The sequence below is a fragment of the Xiphophorus couchianus genome, chromosome 2 (genome assembly GCF_001444195.1).
Source record: "Xiphophorus couchianus chromosome 2, X_couchianus-1.0, whole genome shotgun sequence".
Classification (NCBI taxonomy): domain Eukaryota; kingdom Metazoa; phylum Chordata; class Actinopteri; order Cyprinodontiformes; family Poeciliidae; genus Xiphophorus; species Xiphophorus couchianus.
In genome coordinates, this window is record NC_040229.1 from 18,124,547 (window position 1) to 18,146,597 (window position 22,051).

General features: G+C 39.7%; 1 protein-coding gene across 2 annotated transcripts; it reads right to left on the reverse strand.

Moving 5' to 3' along the window:
* Positions 1 to 841: 841 nt before the first annotated feature.
* On the reverse strand, positions 842 to 18,722 carry rassf8a (Ras association domain family member 8a). Of its 2 annotated transcripts, none has more exons than XM_028037733.1 (6): positions 18,328 to 18,722; positions 9,035 to 9,235; positions 5,657 to 6,456; positions 5,345 to 5,542; positions 3,933 to 4,077; positions 842 to 1,616 (listed from the first exon to the last, which is right to left on the reverse strand). In XM_028037733.1, the coding sequence occupies exons 2-6, from the start codon at positions 9,135 to 9,137 to the stop codon at positions 1,495 to 1,497; spliced, it is 1,368 nt and encodes a 455-aa protein (XP_027893534.1). In that variant the 5' UTR covers positions 9,138 to 9,235; positions 18,328 to 18,722; the 3' UTR covers positions 842 to 1,494. The 2 variants fall into 2 exon arrangements, with proteins under 2 accessions (XP_027893534.1, XP_027893543.1); XM_028037742.1 differs by lacking the exon at positions 18,328 to 18,722 and adding an exon at positions 17,930 to 18,255.
* Between the last annotated feature and the right edge of the window lie 3,329 nt (positions 18,723 to 22,051).

Sequence of the window (22,051 nt, forward strand, 5' to 3'; positions counted from 1 at the left end):
AAGATATGAAGTTGTAAACAGTGACCACAACAATGTGAAAGTTCTGATCCAAATTACAGTACACGTGTTGCAAGTAAAAAAACAAAACAAAGGAAAAACGATTAGAAATGTAACTGTTGCATGTAGTATTACGGTAACAATACAGTGACAAAGTACAGATCTTTCTGGTTTAGTTTGACATTCCTACAAAACACTACAAAACACTGAAAGAAAGGTTGTAGCTTCTTTTGCTCACATTGCATACCAGCACTGAATTCTACAGTTGTCTTGATCTCAACTAATGATTTTTCCAACAACACCCTCCATAACACCTCCTCTATGCTGTATCTGGAAAACACCATTAACAATATGAGGATAAGGCACTTTGATGTGTTTAGCAGCTTAACTACAACCTAAGTGAAGCTTCATAACTTGGCTTTTCTGCACTCACACATAGGCAAATTTCTTGAATCGCTGTCATATATGCAGACAAACATTCATTTTTCATGATTTAACAAGTGCTTCAAACCTTCGAAATTCCACACTACGTGTGCGCGCATGCAGACAAATGCACACAAGCCATTTTAATTACATACTCACACTCTTACTTCATGTCGCAGCTGCAACTGTCCATTTTATGACTACCACTGCCAGGTCGACCAATTGGCTTTGAGAACTCTCTGCACATTCAAAGATGGCCGCCAGCACAATCATGCAACAAGCTCAATCTTTGGCCACACACAATCTATAAGATAAACAAGCATAAAATACATTCAGAATATATATATATATATATATATATATATATATATATATATATTTATATATATATTTATATATATATTTATATATATATGTATTCGTTGTTGTCGTTGAACAACAAAAAAATACAGCTAAAAAGGAGAATTAACACTGGTTTAATATGCAGCCATTACTGCAGGAATGCACAACTTCAGAATAAAATGCACTCACTGAATAAAGCTAAAGAGTACAAACATCTACAGTAAGCCTTCATTTTGGTAAGTACACACAGGAACATTCAGTAACAAAAATATGAACCATTTGTGCATAGTTTTAACTTGAACCAACAGAGCACAGGGAGGGATTGTTCACAGCTCTACTACAAACAAGTGGATCCTTCACTTCAATAAGAACCAGACATTTTGCTGGAGAGAGAAACGTACATATACGAAGATTCTCATGGTCGCTTTCTAAAAGGCAAAAAGATGAATATAAATCATTCAGCAGGTAGTAAAGTGAAAGTACAATAAGTGGATATGCTGATGGAGAAGGTCCACAACAGCCAGATGTTTCAGAGAGAAATGGAAAACATGGATACACCAGTCAGTAGGGTGCAGTGGTTTTTTTCCTGACCATACCTGCCAATTGGTGTTTTCTTCCACTAAGCGCTCGATTATTTCCATTCAGAGATTGTATGTTTACCGTATCTTTACACTTCACACTATAGGATTAAAAACAAAGAATGCATAGTCTTGAGAGATGTCCTGCTTAGGGTCAAACGTAGATCCCCTCTGGGTTCAGGCCAGAGCTAAGAGGGTTGGCGAGGATGCGGAGGTGGCTGGACAAAGGCTGGGTGGACACAGGACGCTTCAGCGAGCCAGTCAGCACCGCCAAATCTGACCAGGAAACAAGCAACAGAGAAAATAAGACTGCACTTCAGCTTTTAATTGAGCAGCGTTTTCTTCTTCAGCATTGAGATGGTTCACGTCAAAATTTAGCAAACTTTCACACTAAGACACAAGGAAATGCATTAGAGAACTCATAAAATGACAAATATTCCACTTGACAATCATAAGGTTGACAATTTGACTAGTTTGTTTTTTAACCGCCTATTATTTCTAATACAGTTTCCTTTAAAATATACTGCTCAAAAAAATAAAGGGAACACTTAAACAACACAATATAACTCCAAGTACATCAAACTTCTGTGAAATCAAACTGTCCACTTAGGAAGCAACACTGATTGACAATCAATTTCATCTGCTGTTGTGCAAATGGAACTTTGTACAGAACAAAGTATTCAATGAGAATATTTCTTTCATTCAGATCTAGGATGTGTTATGTGAGTGTTCCCTTTGTTTTTTTGAGCAGTGTACATATAAAAGACAGTAATTTCTGTCAATGTCTTATAAATTTGTCAGAAATTTTGAAGAAAGAAAATTTAAAACAAACATGATGTTATGCACTCCTTCTTTGGAGCCACCAGGGGGCAAGGCTGAGCTTTGCAAAAGGAGTGGAGTCAATTTTATGACACAAAGAAAATTCATCATGCTCACTCTTCTATGCAAGGTTATTAGAGGATAATCAAGCACTTATTAATTTACATAATGGAACCCATAACAGTGGGCGTGTCATGTAGAATCCCACAGCAATAGTTTTACAGAAGTAGCAGAAAAACTAGAAGGAAAAATCATCCCGGTCCAGATTATTTTAACAGTTTAGATTTAAAGGCATCCAAAAAAGTAATGGGTAATATATTTGTAAATCTATAAACCTATTTACATTTTTGCCCATTTAAAAAAACAGTGCATTATATTCAATATAATGAATTCACCTCAAAAAATGTGTACAATAAAAGTGCTATCTTCATAATTGCCTTTAACATGTCTGTGTATAAGTCAAGCGCATGTAAGGAACACAGTAACGATCCAAGGTGTGCTTAGAAATAAAAAGCTTAACTCAGTGCATTTGTATATACAGTACTGAGGCCTTATTGCTCACAAAAGCCAGCCGAGGATTTAATGAGGCATCAAGCCTTGTTTATGGTCCAGGTATCCACCACACCACAATATAAGAGGAATCACTTTCCTCTTATATTGGTCAAGCCCGATCATATGTAGACAGTTTACTGTTAACTGGTGAGTAGATAATTAATATATAGTTTTTCTCATTTTAAAGATTTGTTTGACATTAGTGGCCTTTATTGACCGGTACAATACAGGAAATGGTCAGAGGGAAGGGATGAGAAGATTTGCAGCAAAGGTCTCAAGGTAGGCGATCAATCCCAGGACGGTCACATTAACGACTATAACATCTACTTCTTTATATTTAATTTCAGCTGTGATTTTATTCAGCCTTTCTGATCTATAAAAATAAACAAAAATGAGCTTATAACAGAATGAGAATAACATGATTGGTTCAATTCACAGACTCTTTTTCTCAGCTCAGATGGAAGCAGCAGAAACTGTTGAGTTAGCTCAGAAAGTTTTATGCAGAATGTGTATAATTAGTACATTAGTCAATCTGGCCTGTGTGGAACATGCAACATTAGGTTTAACAAACCAGCAGGGGGCCCTAAAAAAACCTCAACATCTGTTTCTACCAGGGCCGATCTTCCTCCTTGCACAAACCTTTTAAAAGCACATTTTAGATTTCTTTTCTGCCAAGAAAGTGTGTTTTTCTTCAGCTCAGACATAAAAGAAAAAGTTTCACAAATTACAGAGTCATTGTATGATTTTTAAGAACAAACCTTCGCTTCCCTCTCATGGTGCATCGCTCTCCTGAGGAGCATCTGCTCTCTGCTGGTAATTTACAAGACGGCAGAGCTGCTGCAGCCTTTCAGAACCACCACTTACACAGCAACAAAGAGCCGTACTGCATGTACTTTTCTTTACAGCTATTTTCTCCTTTCACATACTGACGCACAGAGATGCAAGACAGAACTGAGTCATTTTCTCTCAGCAGGTTGTCAAGAACTGCGTTCACAGAACAAAGTGCACCTTGACGGACGAAATGATTTTCCAACACTCCCACTGAACTTTGTCGTCTTTTTTACATGCAACAGACATGATGTCTTTTTAAATCAAAGAGCACCGTTATTCTAAAACGAATTGCATCAGGTCAGATCACACTGTACTGTCAGTTCATGTCATTGAACATTTCATAGTTTCCTGGAAAAGGTTTTAAGTAACACTGAAGACACGTTTCATTACCTGAACCAGAGCTGCTGTTTGCACAGTCCTCCTCCGTTGGTTCAGCGGGCAGCACTGTGACCTTGGTTCCAGTCTGCTGGATGAACTGCTGCAGGTTCACCTGCCGCAGCTCCTTGGTCAGCTGCTCCAGCTCCTGCTGCATGTCCTGAAACAGCAGCAAGGAAAATGACAACTCACACTGCAGAGAACCAAAGACAATTTCAATCTGACACTTCAACCCATAACTACAAGCTCAATATCCGTGTTACTGATTTTGAATGATTTTCGCAGAATGTTTATAGCGCATTTATTGTTCAATAGTGGAATTTAATTACCAAAAGCATATTTTATTAGCTCAAGTACCAGAGATTTCAATTCTCTTTAAGCTGATTGCATCAAGTTGTTGGTTTTCCAGCAATCCCTCCTTCAAAGCAAGCAAGTTTCAACAGTGGAAAAGAACCTGGCTCAGTGTGAGCCATCAGGGGTTAGAGTGGTCAGAGCACAGAAACAAAACACAGCAGCAGTGGTGCAGAGGTTTTTTCTAGCTTGAAGAAAATTTTTGGAGCATCAACTTAGCAACTTGGGTAAATAAAAAAAACAAAAAGAAAACTTTGTGTTTTTTTGGCTCTGGCCATTTAAGTTTTCTACATAAAGCTGCCAAAATTGAAATCTGTTTAAGCCTAATCTGTCTAAATGTCCATTTTCCAAGATGAAACTAATTAAACTGAAAATAAATAAAAACATCTATGAAAGCAGCAAAAGGGTGCACAAATTTAAAATGTTGCAAGATGGCACTCAAGAAAAACTTTTTGAAGGCTTCAAGAACTTGAAATGAGATAAATAAATTAAAGATTATTTACAACCCTTAAATAAGGAGCAGATAACTAGAATATTCTGTAGCCATTTGGAGTGGCAACCTTCCAACAGGCGTCTCATTGTGGTCCTGTTTATCGAAGTCCTGAGTAATTTCACAGCTGGGACTGTCTCACCTCATCTCTCTCTTCTTGGAGTCCAGCTCTGATAATGAAAGCAATAAAACCAGTAACTTGATTTCTCTTCTCTGTTGAGCTGTTATCTCTGTCGGACCTTTCCGGAATGATTCTGCTGCTCTAAAGCTGCTCTCAAGTTTTTATATTCTTGAGCTCTCGCAGTGTGACTTACTGGAGACCTGCAAGATTTCTGGACTATTGCAGCATGTGTCGCACTGGAGGGGGCTAAATGCTAATTTTAAATGTAGAAATGTGTTAATTAATTAGGTTTTATGCTTTTAGTTTTCACTGGTAAAGATGCATTTCATGTTATGAAGCAAAGGAATGATTAATAGAGAGAGAGAGGGACAAAAGGATGGATGATACAAGTGAACATTTAGCAGCATTTAAAAAAAAAGAAGAAAAAAACACTAACTATCTGGTTACTGAATTAGAAAAACTCACCTGTAGTTTCTTACTGCTTTGTCCAAGTGATCTGTCCACAGCCCTGCAGCTGCTCTCCAGCTGGATGGCCTGTCTCTCTTGGGCCTTCAACTCCGCCTTGACCCGGAGGACCTGAGCTCGCGCCTCAGCTTCACTGACCCATTGGGTCTCCTGGCGCTCTCTCTGCAGCTTCTCCTCCTCAAGACCTGCTTCTACCCCCTGACAAGCAAAAGACACGGCAATGCAGAAAATAAAACCAAACCCACATCTACTCTTAGACCACAATCTATTTTCTTCGAATTTACAGAGAAAATCTCTCAATAGATAACATACCTTTAACATTGTGAGCTTTTCTTTAATTTCCATCTCGCAGCCCTGCAGTCGTCCGCGCAGCTCCTGCAGTCTTTCCTCCAGCTGCCTCTCGCTCTCTATCTCAATCTGCAGCTCAGTGGCCCAAAACTCTTCCTCTTCCATTTCCACCTCATTCTTCCTAAGGTGCTTCTCAAGCCTCAGGATCTCCTCCAACAGCCCTCCACCTCTACCCAGATCTGCAGCGCACCCAGCCCCTCGCCCCCCTCGGCCCTCGGACCAGTCCTGGAGCTCGGCCTCGTACGCCTCCAGCTTCTTCTCCAGCACGGTCAGAGTCTCTCTTTGCAGACTGACCAGTCTGACCAAATCTTCCATGCGACAGGTCCACAGGCCTGGGGGAGCCGTGCCAAAGGCCGGCCCCGCATGGTGGTGAATCCCCCCGTTTCCCAGAAGGAGCCTCCGCTTCCCCTCGGCATCCCCGATCCGGCTTCCGCTCAGGATCTCCCTCAGGCTTCGAGGCGCACCGGTGAAGGTCAGAGACTTCCGGCGCGGTTCACGGCGGTGAAGAGAGCCATCGTTGGGGTGACGGAGCTTTGCAAGAGGAGGTAGGCTCTGACGATGGAGGCCGCGTTCAGGACCCCTAAGTGGGGGGCCTTCTGACGGGGGGCGTTCGGTGAGCGAGGGGCCCGTGCGATGAAGTATTAGCTGAACGTCGCCAGCGTACTGACCCCAGGTGTTCAGAGAGGCCACTGGGCTCTCATGAGGGGCCAAGTGGCGCTCTGTGTCCCGCCATTTCTCAACTAAAGTGTACCTCCCAGTGCGACCTGAAAACAAGAAGCACATTAAAATAACGCACTGTTAGAGATGACATCACAATGCATTGAACACAAACCTGAACAGGAATGATAAAAACTGTCTTGATGAAAATGGAGAGAATAACTTCAAAACAAACATATTAAAGAAGAAGGATTTTCACTCAGAAACAAACTGCTTTTTAGAAGCACTTCTGTTGCAAAAAAGCTGAGATTTAAATTCTCACCCAGTATTTTTTGTGCTTGTGTCTCTTAAACAAAATGAGCAAAAAATTAAAACCACATTTAAAGAAACCAGAGGCAAAAAGCAGAACTTGGAGAGTTTTATGTGTCCAACATAACTGAGAAGTTTCTCCCCCCTCCACTCCTCTCAAGTAAACACGCATGAACAGAAAAAAATACAATAAAAAATAGGAGGGGTGGTGTACACTGAACATGCAACATAACTGAGAATTAGAAGGGAAATGATTTATTGTCTTCAAAAATATTTCACAAGATGTTTTATTTTAAATCCCATCACACATACAGCTGCTGTGTGAAGACTTCAGAGAGTTGATAGAAAACAAACAGAATCATAATGACCAGAGAATACAGCCATCATGTCAGGGATAAAGTCATAGAGAAGTTTAAAGCAGAGTTAAGTTTTGAAACAATATTCTAAACCTAAAAATTGTACACAGCTTTGCTCATCATTCATTTGTAAGTAGAGAAAATACAGCACAACAGCAATCCTAACAACACATGGGTGTTCTAAGCCAACAGACTGGATAAGGAGAGCAAGAGTCAGAAGAAACTCTAGATATATTGCTTGACATATGCATTGTTGGGCTGCATTGTTGCTTTACTTGGCATATTTTTATTTATTTACATATTATTGGATGCCTGTGGTTTGGTGTAGTGCACAGTTCTTGCGTTGTCCTACAAAACGTGAGTATTGTTCAGGTATAGCAGACGTCTATTGACGGCCCTGACTGAAACCCCACGGCACGCCACTGAGAAGAAGTCATAGATCCACTGCATGGATCCACATGTCAGGTGGAAGAATCGGTTGAAAGGAGCCCCGTCCCAATACTTGCACTACATCCTACGCCTCTCTATGAAGTGCGTATTCAGTCGACGTGTACATAAGGTTGAAAATGTGCAAAAATAGGAGAATTGGGGCTGTACGGGTTACGTCAGCGACCTGTACCTCTGCATCATAATGGCGACATCCAAAATGGCAGAACTGGTCGCTGTTTTGACATTTGTGGTGCTAAAAGTGATAGTACAACTACAACCGTACAATTTTAAATCTACAGTATCAGGGATTTTTGCTTTGTTGTTGCAGGAGATATTTGATACATACTCACTGAATGTTGAGTAATAAAATACTCTCATAAAACACGCCAGAGTAACAATTGAATGCTCAATATCACAGCACATTAATGTGTTAAAACACATTAATCTGATTTAGGATCTAATTCAAATAAAATCTGCAATAAAGTTGCTTTTTACAAACCCTCATCCAATCTGAAATAAAGCTTTGCAAATTTTACTTGTAAATTTTATTTTGAAAGCGATGCATCAACTTCTGTGCTCTAAGTGAAGAATACATGACATATGTTGAAGTTTGTGGTTTAATGGGGTACGAATACTTTTTAAAAGTGTTGCATTCAATAGAAAATTAAACAAATATAAATCTGTAGAGTAAAAGGTTTTCTGCAGTTTCAGCACTTCAACAGCTTTTCCCATTTGGGTCATTGATTATAACATAGATTTCTTTCACGTTTGACAATAAAAGCCTACAAAAGTGCATACACAGAAACGCTCAATAAACGTCAAAGTGCAAAATCATTATTTGCGTTTGATCCGTTAGAGTGGTGTATGTGTGGGGAACATTGAAAGGCAGAGCAGGGGGCTCAGAGAGAAGTGCTGCTTTCATAGTTTGGCAGGATACAAAGGGGATGAGTCAGACTTTCCTTCGTCCTCCTGCGCTTAGTGGGAAGTGATGTCAATACATTCTGCTCAAGTGCCCCCATTTTTGCAGCAGCCATATGGAAAAGCGGGGTGCGTAAAGCCAAGAAAGCACCAATATAGCCCCTGATTATGGCCCACCATTTCCCAGCAGGAGCCTAAAATGAAGGCTTGAGAGATGACAGTTGCTTACGTCATCAGGACCTCTTTCTCTGTCTAAAAGCGACAGTTTGGCATTTTAGAGAAACTTACTATGATTATTGGAGAATATTTATCAATGCAAAGAAGCACAATCGCACACGAGTTGTGTGAGTGTGCACAACTCACACACTCGACTGTCAGTGTCAAGGTTTTTCTGAACTTGATAGCTTTTCTTAAACAATAATGCAGATTGATTAAATTTGTGGGTCAAAAAGATCAGCACAATGTATTTGTAAGCTGACGAATAACATGGCTGAAAGTGTCCTTTTAACGCAATTATCTCAAGATAATGTATCATTTTAAATAAAAAAACCTCTAAGTAACTATGGTATGTAAATAGGTATGGGGGGCAGGGGGGGAGAAACCAAACCTCCTTCTAAGGCTAAGGGATAGATTATACCCCTGGTGAGCTTTTTGTAAAAACAGGAATATTTACCTATAGCCTGGGCCAGAGCAATCACCACTTCCTGGCAGGTGGTTGCTTCTGTGACCCCGCACACAACCCTCTGGACGCCATCCACCCAGACCTTCAGCTCCATTTTGGGGTCAGAAGTGAGCGGGGCCGTTATGGTGTGTGGCCCCCATTATTCAAGGCTGGAATGATGGCAGTTCGCAGGAAATCCCTCTTTCTAATGTACTGTGTAGGAAACAAAGGGGAAAACAGGAAGCGGTTAGTCACGATGCAGTCGTACGGCCAAAGTTACAGAGCTTGTGACTGAGCCACCCGTTTGTAGTATAGCAGCAAAAGTTTTACATCCACAAAGAACACAACAGGAGAAAATTATAACATGTAAGAGTGTCCAAGCAGAGAATGGACTCCAGGCATGCCTGGCCACCTGGCCTTAACAGTGTTGTTTTGTTCCTCTCTATGAATAGGTACATGACTGTTGGGGGTGCAGGAAGAATCTGCCAGCAGACATTCCCAAGGCCAGTTCCTGCTTTTGTACTGGGTATTAGATTGAGGCAGGGATGACAGAAACATTATTTCAGAAAGGACAAGATGTGACAGGGATTAAAATATGGGAAGGGTCTAAAAAGAAAATCATGACCAAAATTTTAAAAAAGAATATTTTAACATAATCATTGCTTTTTAAATTGTTCTTCATGGATTCACAAAGCAGGTATCAAGATGTGGATAATTGCTGACAGGAATTCTTCAACATGCTCTTCAAGGACAGTAAGTCGGGTCAGAATGAACGGCCCATCTGTATCCCTTTCTATGAATCTAACCTACACAGCTGTGTGAAAAGGACCCTTTGTCCACCAGCCCTCCCAATTACACCTCCCCCAGCTCAGGTATTCCTTGTCCACATTCACAAAGTCATTCACTCCAGTCAGTCTGTCCTTACCCCAGCCAACTGCTTTTTTGCATGTATTCCAAACCTCATGCAGCCCTTCAGGGCAGCAGAGAAGGACAAACAACTGGAGTTGGACTAATTAGCTGAAGGCTACTTTTTGAGAAACATTGAAAATGCATCTAAAAAAAAGTCTCCAGGAATGAAAACTGCTTGCGTGATTGTTTGAAAAATTAAAATAAAAATGTGTTTCTGTTCAGAGAATCTCATTTTTGTACAAAAACATCAAAACTCTGCTTCGTATTTGCAGGTCCTAGAGTGTCGCCTGCACGCTCTATTCTTGGCACACACACACACAGCTGGTCAGAAAGGGCTTTTGTCCTTCTTTTCAGACGGCCCTTAAATGGCACTGAAGCACTGAAGGATGAGAAGGAGCTGGAAAACACTCGCAGTCAAGCAAACAGGGAAATCTTTATGTTCTATGAATCAAACCTTTTTTCCCCCCCTTTTTTAAAAGCAATTTCAAAATCAGTAATAGTACTGGACCTGAAGTAAAGAGGGCACTACAGCTCAGCTGATGGGGAGGGTATGGAAATACTAAAAGTGAAAAAACACAACTGCTTGAGGTTTTTAAAAATAATATATCGGGATTTTAGGTGATACACCAACATAATTAGTACCTCTGAATAACTTTCCTTTGCTTCCACAGATTCTCAGTTGAATTTAGGTCTGGACTTTGACTAGGCCATCCTAATGCATGTATATTTTTTGCAATCTTAACCATTTCATTTTAGGTGTGAGTGTATCTCACTACATCCATTGTTCCCATAAGCTCTGACTGGTTTTCTTGCCCCTCTGGAGGAAAAGAATTCACATAGCATGATGCTGTCATCTCATGTTTCAAGAGTGAGTTCTGTTGGTGCATTTAGGGTGATGTGCAGACTTAATTTTCTGTCACAAATAGGTCCAAAAGTTCTGTTTTGGTGTCATCTAACCAGATCACCATCCTCTGCATGTTTGCTGTTACTTCCATATGGTTCAACTGGGACTTCCTGTGGATTTTTTTTTACAAAAATAACTGATTCTACCCATTGAGAGGCCAGATTTTTGGAGTATATGACTAACAGTTTACCTCTCAAAGGAATCTCCCTCCTCCTGTGGATCTCTGCAGCTTCTTCAAACCATATTGGCTGCTTCTCAGTTTTTCTTGCCCAATCTGTCAGTTCAGGTGGACGGTCATGGCTTGTGGGTTTGCATTTGTCATAGTTTTTCCATTTTAAGATGACAGATTGCACAGTTCTCACTCAGTCAGATGTCCAAATCTTAAAATATTGTTTTATAACCTAATCCTGCCCTAACCTTCTCAACAACTTTCAGACCCATCTGATCTATTTCTTGGTCTCCATGATGCTGTTAGTTGACTAATGTTTTCTGACAAATATCTAAGGCGTTCGTAGTAGAGCTGGATTTAATCTAATGATAAAATTACGCACAGATGGACTTTATTCTGAAATCCAGTTCTGAAGGAACAGGTATTTATTTAGAGATATCAGAGTGAAGAGGACTGAAAGATGTGTGTAACACTTTCAACTTTATTTTGTAATTCTTGAAATAGCTACGTATCATTGTTCTTACACTTCACAATCGTTCTGCTACTCTGGGTTGACTTATCATAAAATATACACTGATATCCGTGGCTGCAGCATGACAAAATGTTGCAATCATTTCCAAAGAGACACTACATTTTGAGTTACATAAATTAAAAAGCTGCAGCTCAGACTCAGAGCTCCCTTCATTCATGTTGTATTTCTTGACATTAGCACAGAAAACCCAACTAATGATACGAGCACAGCGGTGCAGGGCACAGTGCCATCCTGGGCTCTGCAAGCTCTATTCTGTTGGCCCGTCAGAGCCGGAGCCTGGGGGGATGCCCGCCTCCTGATTTGTGCAGTCTGCATTTTGCCAGAAAAGCATTCCACGAGGCGGATGAGCTCTTGGATTTCTATTACAGCCCAGCTGAGATGATAAACTTCTGCAAAACCTCAAATCCAGATGATTTGAGTGTCTGTTCTCATTTGTTACAGTCCAGTGTTGAGTAATAATGTTTGGACCTGCATTCTTCACTAAGAAGAAAAGTGTGTGAGCAGCACCAAGCAGCCTGCTTCCCCGGCTGCTGATGACAACTCTCCAGACCTACAGGAGCATACCAAGCTGGCAGAGAAAAGGCTTCAGCTGGCTGCTGGTTAAACATTCTACCATATGCTCCCGTGGGTGCATCAACGCAACTAATATACCCTCAGTTACACACACAAAAAGGGAAAAAGTCTAGTTACTTAGCGCTACAATGCATTTGCTGAATTTACAAGCAGTCTAGCGTCACAGCTTGCCTGCATTGTGCAGGTTAGGACTTTGCTCTGGTTCTTACACAAAACATCTCGGTCCTTTTTACACCTTTTTCTTGCACAAACACAAAACTTTACTATGTATTTATGGCAGATATTGTACAGTGGTCAGGCTTTAAATATTGAATCTACAAATACCATAGAGTGGATACATAGATGGGTGGATGGTTAGACATACAGATAAATGGAGGTATAGATGGATAACAAGATGGACGAAGAGACGGCTGATTGGGTCAAGGGAATAATGGACATCAACAAATGAATGGAGGGACTAATGGAAAGAGGGAAGGACAGATGGATGGGTATACAGAGTTACAAATAAATGGAAGGGTGGCTCTTTTAGTGGAATAAACTCTAGAAATACAAATATTCTGATTCTGAACCAGAAAACACCACAGATTTCCGAAATGTGTTTGCATCCTGTTTGCCGAGAGTCTGTGTATTGGACGAAAACAAAACGAGCACTCACTCATTACATCGAATAAAAAAGCCTTGAGCAAAACAATCTCACAGGAAACCACCAGCCTTCTAACACTTGCTGCCTCACAAATACATTCTGTTCCACTTCCTGTCCACATTCACTGACCATTGTTCACCCAAAACAGAGGACAATACAGCGGTACAACTCAGTGTTGAAAATTCTTCCCTGTAATTAACATGAACACCAAGTAGTACAGTCAGACTAATTCAGAACAAAAGGTTCCTGATTCCTAAAAGTCCCCAACATTGCTGTTAATTAGAGACAGAAGGATATTTCTCACAGACTTGAGCAACATCACAATAATGCCTGAACCCCTCCTCTCTGTTGGTTACCAAACTTTAAGTCAAACTGTGCACCGAGTACAGCAACATGTAATTACAAGCAATTTTTACTGGGCTGTAATTGGCAGCAGCTCTGTTGTGAAATGGATCTCTGCGAGCAATCAGAGCCAGACGGCGGTTTTATTGTTTAGGCACCGGTGGCAGAAAGCTCTTCCGCTCTTCCAAATATCCAACATGTGCTGAGACTACACAAATATGTCTAATTTATGGGATTAAAATCTCAGACCAAATATTGTATAGTGTCCTGCAAAGGTTTTCACACTCCTTGAGCTTTTTCTAGGGGTTCTCATGAGTACTGCACCACAGCCACAGACTTTATTGAGCCATCACTGTCTGACTAAGTCACCTGGATTTAAGAAATCAAATTGTTCATAGCCTTCTACTGGTTAATTATTGATTGATCATTATATTTCAGCTGGCAGCAAGTTGCTTAAACCAAACTGATGCAGGGATTAGCATCTGAATTCTTAAACAACTACGTCAAAGAAAAGATGTTGATCTGTTTCAGAAGGATTAAATTATAGGCATGGATCAAACAAAGATAACAATTAAGGAGATTGCTCAAGCTGCTAAAAATAGGTTAAGAACTGTTCAACCCTTCATAAAAAAGTTGTGAAATTATTAGGGAGCTAACATCTTTGCAGAAGAAATGTGGTTGGGGAAAAAAAAAATACTTGAACTCTAGTTATTGGCGATGACTTAAAAATTTGGTCACAAAAATGATAGCAGAACTCAGGGCTGTGTTGAAGAGTATTTCACTGTGAGGGAACCTGAAAGGATAGCCACTAAACTGCTGCATTGCCTTTAGAAAACCACTGATCAGCGAGGATATTGTGGGAAAAAGAGGGTTCAGTTTGGCAAATAGCTTAAAGATTGAACTATGAAGCAACGAATGAAGATCATTTGGTCTCATGAGTCCAGATTTACCTTCCTCCACAGAGATTGGCATTTCAGGATAAGAAGAGAGGTGCATAAAATTATGCACAGGCCAACCATACAAGCCGTTGAGGGCACTACTGTGAATTGGTGAGGAGAATGAGGTCAGCTGAATATACTAACCAGGTTATTCCATCAGTGTATTTCTTTTTCCCTGATGATGCATTGTGCAAGAGGAACATGAGTTATCATTTTCACACAATGATTGGGCACCACAATGTCCACAGCTTAAACCAACAGAGACATTTGGAGGTGTGCTAGAAATGAAATTGTGTGTTACCAACTCTTCCATCACACTAGAAAAAATAAACCCTGGATGGAAAAACATGTTACGACACTGGAGATTCTTATCGCAGTTATGCCACAGCAAAAGCCTGATGTACTAAAAGCTGAAGGCGGGCCAATGTATTATTAGAATACCTTACTCTTTTTTAAAGGGTAGCTTATTTTGAAGGTCTCGTGGAAGTAGTAGAGAAGATAGCTCAAATAACAAAAGTACAATTCCAAATAGTTGTTTTGGTTCACAAGCATCATCAATTAGGTTTTATCTTAATCATCGTGAATTATAATCCAAATAATTGTTTCCTTTATAATAATAAACAATACGGTAATGACCCTAGTTCAAACCTCTTTAATCTGGCACCCCCAAATAAAACCCAGTGCAACTAATTACATTCCAAAGTCACCAGATTCGTAAACAAAATCCACCTGTGTGTAATTAAACCACTGTTTAAACATCGTTGTTAAGTATGTTATAAAGACTTCACAGGTTTGCTAGAGAACATTAGCAAACAAACAGCATCACCACCAGAGAACACGGCAGACAGATCAGTGAGAATTTTAAATCAGAGTTGTGCTTTAAAAACAATATTCCAACCTTTGAACATCTAACAGTGTTGTTCCATCCATCATCTCACAACTGAAGAAGTTTGGCACAACTGAAAACCTCCCAAGACACGACTGTTCACCTGAGCGTACAGGCCAGGCAGGGAGAGGATTAACAAAGCTCAGGTAGGATATTAAATATCAGAACAAATCTGGCCTTTATCAACAAAGTTATTGTTGAAAGAAAGCCATAAGATGTTCGGTGTACAGTCTGTTCGGTGTGTCTCATGTCATGCATGAGACACACCAAACATAAGGAGGAATGTACTCTGATTACAAGAGCCTCTACTTGCAAATTGATATGCAAGGCAAAAATATAAACACTGAACATCACGCTGAATGTGCCATCCCTACAGTGAAACAAGGTGGTGGCAGCATCATCATGTGTGAAAGCTTTTCTTATGTAGCGACAGGGAACTTGGTCAGGGTTCATGAGAAGGTGGATTTACCTAAATATAATGTCAAGAAAACCTTTACATTAGAAAAACGTCTAGGGTCAATGCATATTTGCACGTAAGAATAGGCCAAACCTAAATCCAATCCGTCTCCAGTGACATTTTCCATGTTGATGTATTTTGAAAAGAAAAATGAGAAAAAATGTCATCACAGAGATATCAGAAAAGACTTGCAGTTGTAATTGCATAGAAAAGCAGGTGCTGCATGCATTATTGTGGATTTCTGTTTTCCTTTGTACTGTGTTGATCAGGCACATAAAATAGATTAAATGTTTTGGTTGTGACAAAATGTGAGCCAAAAGAAACAAGACTTTATCAAAACAGTCTGACACTCTGACATGGTGGAAGTTAAACATTAAGATTCTTCCAGTTGTGACTTCAGTTAAGACGTTTCTCTCTGCCAACTATGCCAGCTTAGTGTGTGTACAATGAAACAGACAGAGCATAGTAGAGACTAGAGAAAGGCCTTGATTCTGGAGGGTGGGAACTGATAACAAACAGATGATACATTCCTGCACTGACAGAAGGCAACCGGCCATGACAACAAGATAAGAATGTTATGGGTTCCTTTCTGCCAACAGATTCTTGATGTTCGGGAGCAATGACAGCAATCTGTCTCTACTTTCAAGCGCTTTATTTTGAATAATTGTGAAAGATTCCTTTCGTATTTACTTGCAGTGCTCATTTATGTTAGTTGCTAAACTAAAAGATGAAACACTGAATAAAACTTTTTCTAAATTATTCAGCAGAACTGACTTGCATGCAACATGCTTTTTTTCTGCCAAAAACTTCAAAAAGTGTTTCAACTGAGCAATCTGCAGCACCAAAGCTACACTGAAGAAAAAAAAAAACAAAAACTAAAGGGAATAAGTAAGGCCCAGCACTAGCTTAGAACTATTTAGCTCTACTTTAAAGACTGGGGAGTTTTGGGATTAAACCCACATCCAGTCACGCTACACACAACACCCACAGCTCCTCTGAGCTCTTCAACACCCCACCACCCTGGAGCTGCAAACTCCTCTCTCTGCGTCCGCCTGGTTGATATTAAACTAGTACGAGCTAAAGTACCCCCTCCTTCCCATTTTGGGAGGTTAGTCCTGGCAGGATCTCCAACATCTGGACGGCACGTTCAGCCAGCTATAATGCCGCCTTTGTTCCCCTGCCATATTCACTGCTCACTAGGCAGCTTTGAGGGAGCAGCAGGGGCAGGCAGGAGGCTCATGCAGCGGGGCAGAGGAGCAGCAGCAACACAGCAGGGTTGCGGGAGGCATCTGGCCAATTTTTACAAGTTACTGAGGTTTGTAAAACATCATCTGGAGCCGACTTCTTTGCGCTGCGTATACAGAGCTAAATGGGCAGAGATGAGCAGCTGGGATGGATGCATTTATTTACCGTACTTTTTAGCGGCTGTCGCTAAAATAAGAAAAAAAAAAACTTGAAATCTGATCTGACCACAGACTAATTTTGTTGCAGTGTATATATTTGTAGATTAGTAAGATAAACAAGACTTTGTATCGCCTTGTTGCTCAAAATGTGCTATATAAATAAAATTACCTTACCTACCTTACCTTACAACATGGAATTAACTACAGTACACTGAAAAACTATTCACACACCTTAAGATAAAAAACAAACATAGAAATCTAAAGTGTGGTGTTCATTTGCATTCATCACCCTTTATTCTAACACCCCTAAATAGTGCAGCAAAAAAACCAAAACATTAGAATGTACATTTTGTTAAAGTACAAGAATCAACAAGAACAATGATCAATTTTGGCCAGAAGAAGAAGATATTCTAACGAAGAGTAAACTTGATTTGCATCATTATATTTCTATGTTTGTATTAAAACATGTATGCACTCTTTAACAGTTCTGCAAATGGGTTATGTAGATTCATTTTTGCTAGTTGAGGAACTGTATTTTCTTTTTACTTGTTTCCTTATAACTCATAATGTAACACAATGCTTAAAACAATTGTATTTTCAGTTATTAATAAGGGATAAAGTTGTGAAGCAGTCTAAAGCAGGACAAGGAGAGCATTAAGCAGACAGCAAGAAGGAAGCCATTGTTGAAATAACACCGCAAGAAGTCCTAATTAAAGATGGGAAAGAGTAGGGGTAGCTCAGCTCAATAGTGAACTGAAAACAAACACCAAATCACCACAGTGACACATGTTGGTGGCAGCGTCATGCTGTGGCCCACTGAGGCTTTCCCTCAATGGTTTTGGGAAAACTGATTTATTTTTGATGGAAACTGTTAGAGGTTGGGGCTGATGTTCACTTCTCAGCCACACAACAGACCTAACCAATAAAATGCATTGAATCATGGCATATTTAGGAATTAGGACGGTCCAGTCAAGTCCAGTTACAAAGGCACGCAAATAAAATTCATTTCCAAAATAAATAATAACAATAATAACTATAATTTTCCCTTGTAATTATGTACTACATTTGTATTGATCTAATATATGTTAAAATACATTGAAATTGTTGGTTCTAAAAAGGGACGTGAATAGTAAGCAAATAATCGTGTTTACCATACTAGCTCTTTGTCTGACTCCGTCACTTTCAAAGACGGAAAAGTTCATAACATTTCCAGATGGGCTGAAAGAACTGAGAACGAGCCGTAGGGGAAAAGAGAAAAATCTTTTTTAGGAGAATCTTCTGCAAAAACATTTGGCCTGTTGAGCAACAATCCAGGAGAACAAAACTCTGCATCCCATCAGATCACACATAAAGATCTTAAGTTGTACTAGAGCTGAACGCTAAACACAAGGACAGACAAAATGCAAGAGTATTGACTGTAGTTATGTGAAGGCTGGATGAGCCTCTAATGGCGTTAACGGGCTGTAGTTGGATCAGAGAGTAGCAGAAGTATCCCACTATGGAAATGTTTCCGCAGTCTGCAGCAATCAGCCCACACTAAATATCCTACCTTCAAGATACAAAGCAGATCCAGCTCAGTTCTCCCTCTCCGAGGGGAAGTTTGAGGAGAAAACACAGGTAAAAGAGCGGATTCCGCAAAATGTGTCTCGTTTCACCATTGCCCAATAAATCACTTCCAAGGAAATGCGACAAAATAGGAAGGAGAGAGGGGGGGAGAAAAAAAATCACGTTTTACAAACAGAAGAAGGCCGTGGATGAATCCAGATGAAAACAGAGATCTGACGTTCCAGACCGCTGCCTGAAAGTTTGTGTTTGTCCTCTGCGGTCTTGGGGCTCAGCTGCGGAAAACGCTCCTCTCTCTCCTGCCTCTCCTCTCCCTGTTTCATTACTCCTGCTGGTAAAGAGCTACATCGCCTTGGAAGAACTGGGACACCGCAAGGCATTGTGGACCCTTTAAAGCTGCAATAACACTCCGACGGGGAGGATGCCTCCAACTTTTACACATACCGGACATCTAAACAGAACATTTTCTCCTGGCAAAACTCTCAGGAATCCGTAGCTCAAATATTTAGATAAGAGATTCTTCACCGAGCCTGACTACGTACAAACTGGTTTCATTTTTATCAGTGTAATTCAGAATCCAAAGAAATGAGTGCTTATTTAGCATAACATATAACAGGTAACAATTTATGATTGCTTTTTTTTATTTTCAATTAATGTTCATTAAATGCGGACACTGCCACTTTAAGATTAAGGGTGATGTCCTTCGTCATTATTTTACCACCACAAAGTAAATGAAAATGGACAAAAGCATAAAAAGTTAATTTATATGTAAAAAATTTATACTTTTTTACGAGGATTAGATTTTTTTTTTGTTACATTGTGAAGATCTACAAAAACCCATCATTACCATATTTGGAAAGTGACGTCATGTTAGGGTCCCCTTAAGTCTCCAAGTGAAGAAAAAAAAAACTCCTCTTCACTTCCAACATAAATATGGGTAAAAAATCTGTTGGTTCACATCTGCTTTTATAATCAGTTATTTCCTTTTACAAGATGTTATTTACATTTCTTGGCCAAACACAATATTTTACAATAATCAAGCAGTACAATTATCCTTGAATTGACTGCTGGTCAAATCCTCCTGTTGCTTATCGTACCCCTTAGTCGTGCAATGATCTCTACATCTGCTCAACATGGGAGTAAGAAATATGTCCAGCCTCTATAATTGAGTAAAGACCACTTACTGGCTCCTGACAAGCAACTCTTAACACTGTGTGCATTTGGGAAGATCACAGAAGTTCATGTTACAAAAGAAATTACGGTAAACACATTTTCATAAGCAAGTTATTATTTTCAGTGTTTCAAAGAGTTGCAACAAACTTGCTGGCCTGACATGCATGATATAAACCCTCCCTTCCACCACATCCCAAAGGTGCTCTTTGAGACTGAGATCCGGAGACTGTTTTGGAGTGCAGTGAGTGTCATGTTCAATAAACCAGGTTTGAGATGATTTGGGCTTTGTGACCTGCTTCATCCTCCTGCTTGATGTTGCCATTAGAAGACAGATACACTGCAGTCGTAAAGAGATGAACATGGGCAGCAACAGTACTCAGGCAGGCTCATAACGTTCCCCTGTAATTTGGGATCAGGAAGAACGGCTCCATCCCTTCAGGTTGTTTATCCCAAATTCTGGCCCTACCATCTGAATATTGGAGGTGAAATTGAGATAAATTGGAGCAGGCAACAATTTTCAAGCCTGTTAATGTTCTGTTGAGCCTGTGAAAATTATAGCCTTAGTTTCTTATCCTAAACGGACAGCAGTGGCACTCGGTGTGGTCTGCTTCTGCTGTGGCCCATCTGCTTCTAGGTTCGACATGTGCATTCAGGGATGGCACTCCCCATGCCTTGGTTAAAACAAGTGGCTATTTGATCAATCTTTATCTCTCCATCACCTCATATCAGTTTGCTCATTTATTCTTCTCTGACATCAGTAAAGCATTTTCATCCACGCAGCTGCTGAAAAGTGATTAGTTTCTTTTCTTTCTTTTTTTTTTTTTGATCATTCACTGTAAACTCTGGTGATGGTAACTTGTGCCTGCCTGAAAATCCCAATGGAGCACCAGTTTCTAAAACAGTCAGATCTGCATGTCTGGCACCAAGAGTGCTACATTTAAATTTCCTTTATTTTGTGTTCTGATGTTTGTCTTGAACTTCAGCAAGTCTTGTTCTTGTTTTTTGTATACCCAAATAATCAGTTCTTCTCTTATCTTATCTTAGATAAACCTGTAAAGGAAACAATTAATCTCTTTAGAAGTAAATGTCTTTGAAAAGAAATTGAATATGTAATTTAGTATGTTTTGATATAAAAAAAGATAGCTTTAAATGTAAAAGAAAAATATAAAGGCTAAAGCTTTATTTAGATTTTTGTTTCAACTTTTAATTTCATATGGAACATTTCAGTCGTAAATACAAATTGACAATTAGAAGTCTCATACTCATTGGATGTATTTGAAATGTAATAAAAAGTTCTTGTAAAAATAAATAAATAAATATTACATTTTGTTCCTACTAATATTCAGGGTTTTTCAAAGAGTTGTAGAAGCTGATGACAGGAAAGTGCTCCTGTAGTGGTCTGCCTAACAAACAGCAACTTACTGCCATCTTGTGACAGAAAATATTTTATCTTCTAATAAATGTAAAACAAAAGCACAATTTAGGGTGTACAAAATCCAGCAAGTATTTGACCTGTTAAGCCTAAAATAATTAGAAACACTTTTCAGACGTCACTTACACAGTAAAGCTTTGAGGTTCCTCTTATTTTATCTTCTTGCATAAAGTGAGGCAATTACTATAATAACCACCATTTCTCATGACTCAGAAAACCTCCATGAAAGAAAACAATTTACTTTTTCCATATTTGAGGTGCACAATGGCAAGTAATAATGTTAATGATGGCTTTTTCAATTACAGTGCTTTAGTGGTGAGTCACTCTAAGTGAAACATGCAGCCATTGTTAATGCTAGCAGATTCACTGTAGTTTTCCCACCATGAGGTGTGCAGACACTGAGCCTAGAAGAGGTCTGCTTTTTAAAAATCAATTCATCATCATTTTATTGTCAAATTTGGAATATGTCTGTAGAAAATACTTTTTTTTTGTCTGGGGGAGAGAGCTTGGATTTGAGGTTTAATTCTGGCTGTATACAACCATGTTTTTATTGGTATTGATTTTAATTGTATTCGGTTTATTCCTTTTATGTTGTGACCATATCTAATAAAAATGTTGAATGATGTAGACCAATAAATATAAAATCCCAATATGCCATTTAAACATTCAGTGCCTCTTGTCTGCTGTAAGGAAGTCACATAAAGTCTCTATGTAATTGTTTTAAGCTTTCGTAGCTACATCTCTTGCTGAGGGCTGCATGGTGGAGCAATTGCACTGTTGCTTTGCAGCAAGAAGGTCCTGTGTTTAAATCCCAGTGCTGGGTCTTTCTGGGTGAAGTTTGCATATACTGTTAGGCTAACTGATCTCTCTAATCCCAAGCTGTGGAAATGTTTGTGCTGTGTGTCCAGAGTTTACCCCACGTCCTGCCAAATGACCACTGGAGATAAGCACCTGTCCCCTCATGATCCTGCAAATGTAAGCTGGTATAGATGATGGATAGATCTAGCTTTTACTGACTCAGTCCTCACAGCCCCTTTCGGCTTGTTCAGATTAACACTGAACATCTTTTCTTTGAAACAATGCTAATGCTATGGGGATGTCTTTC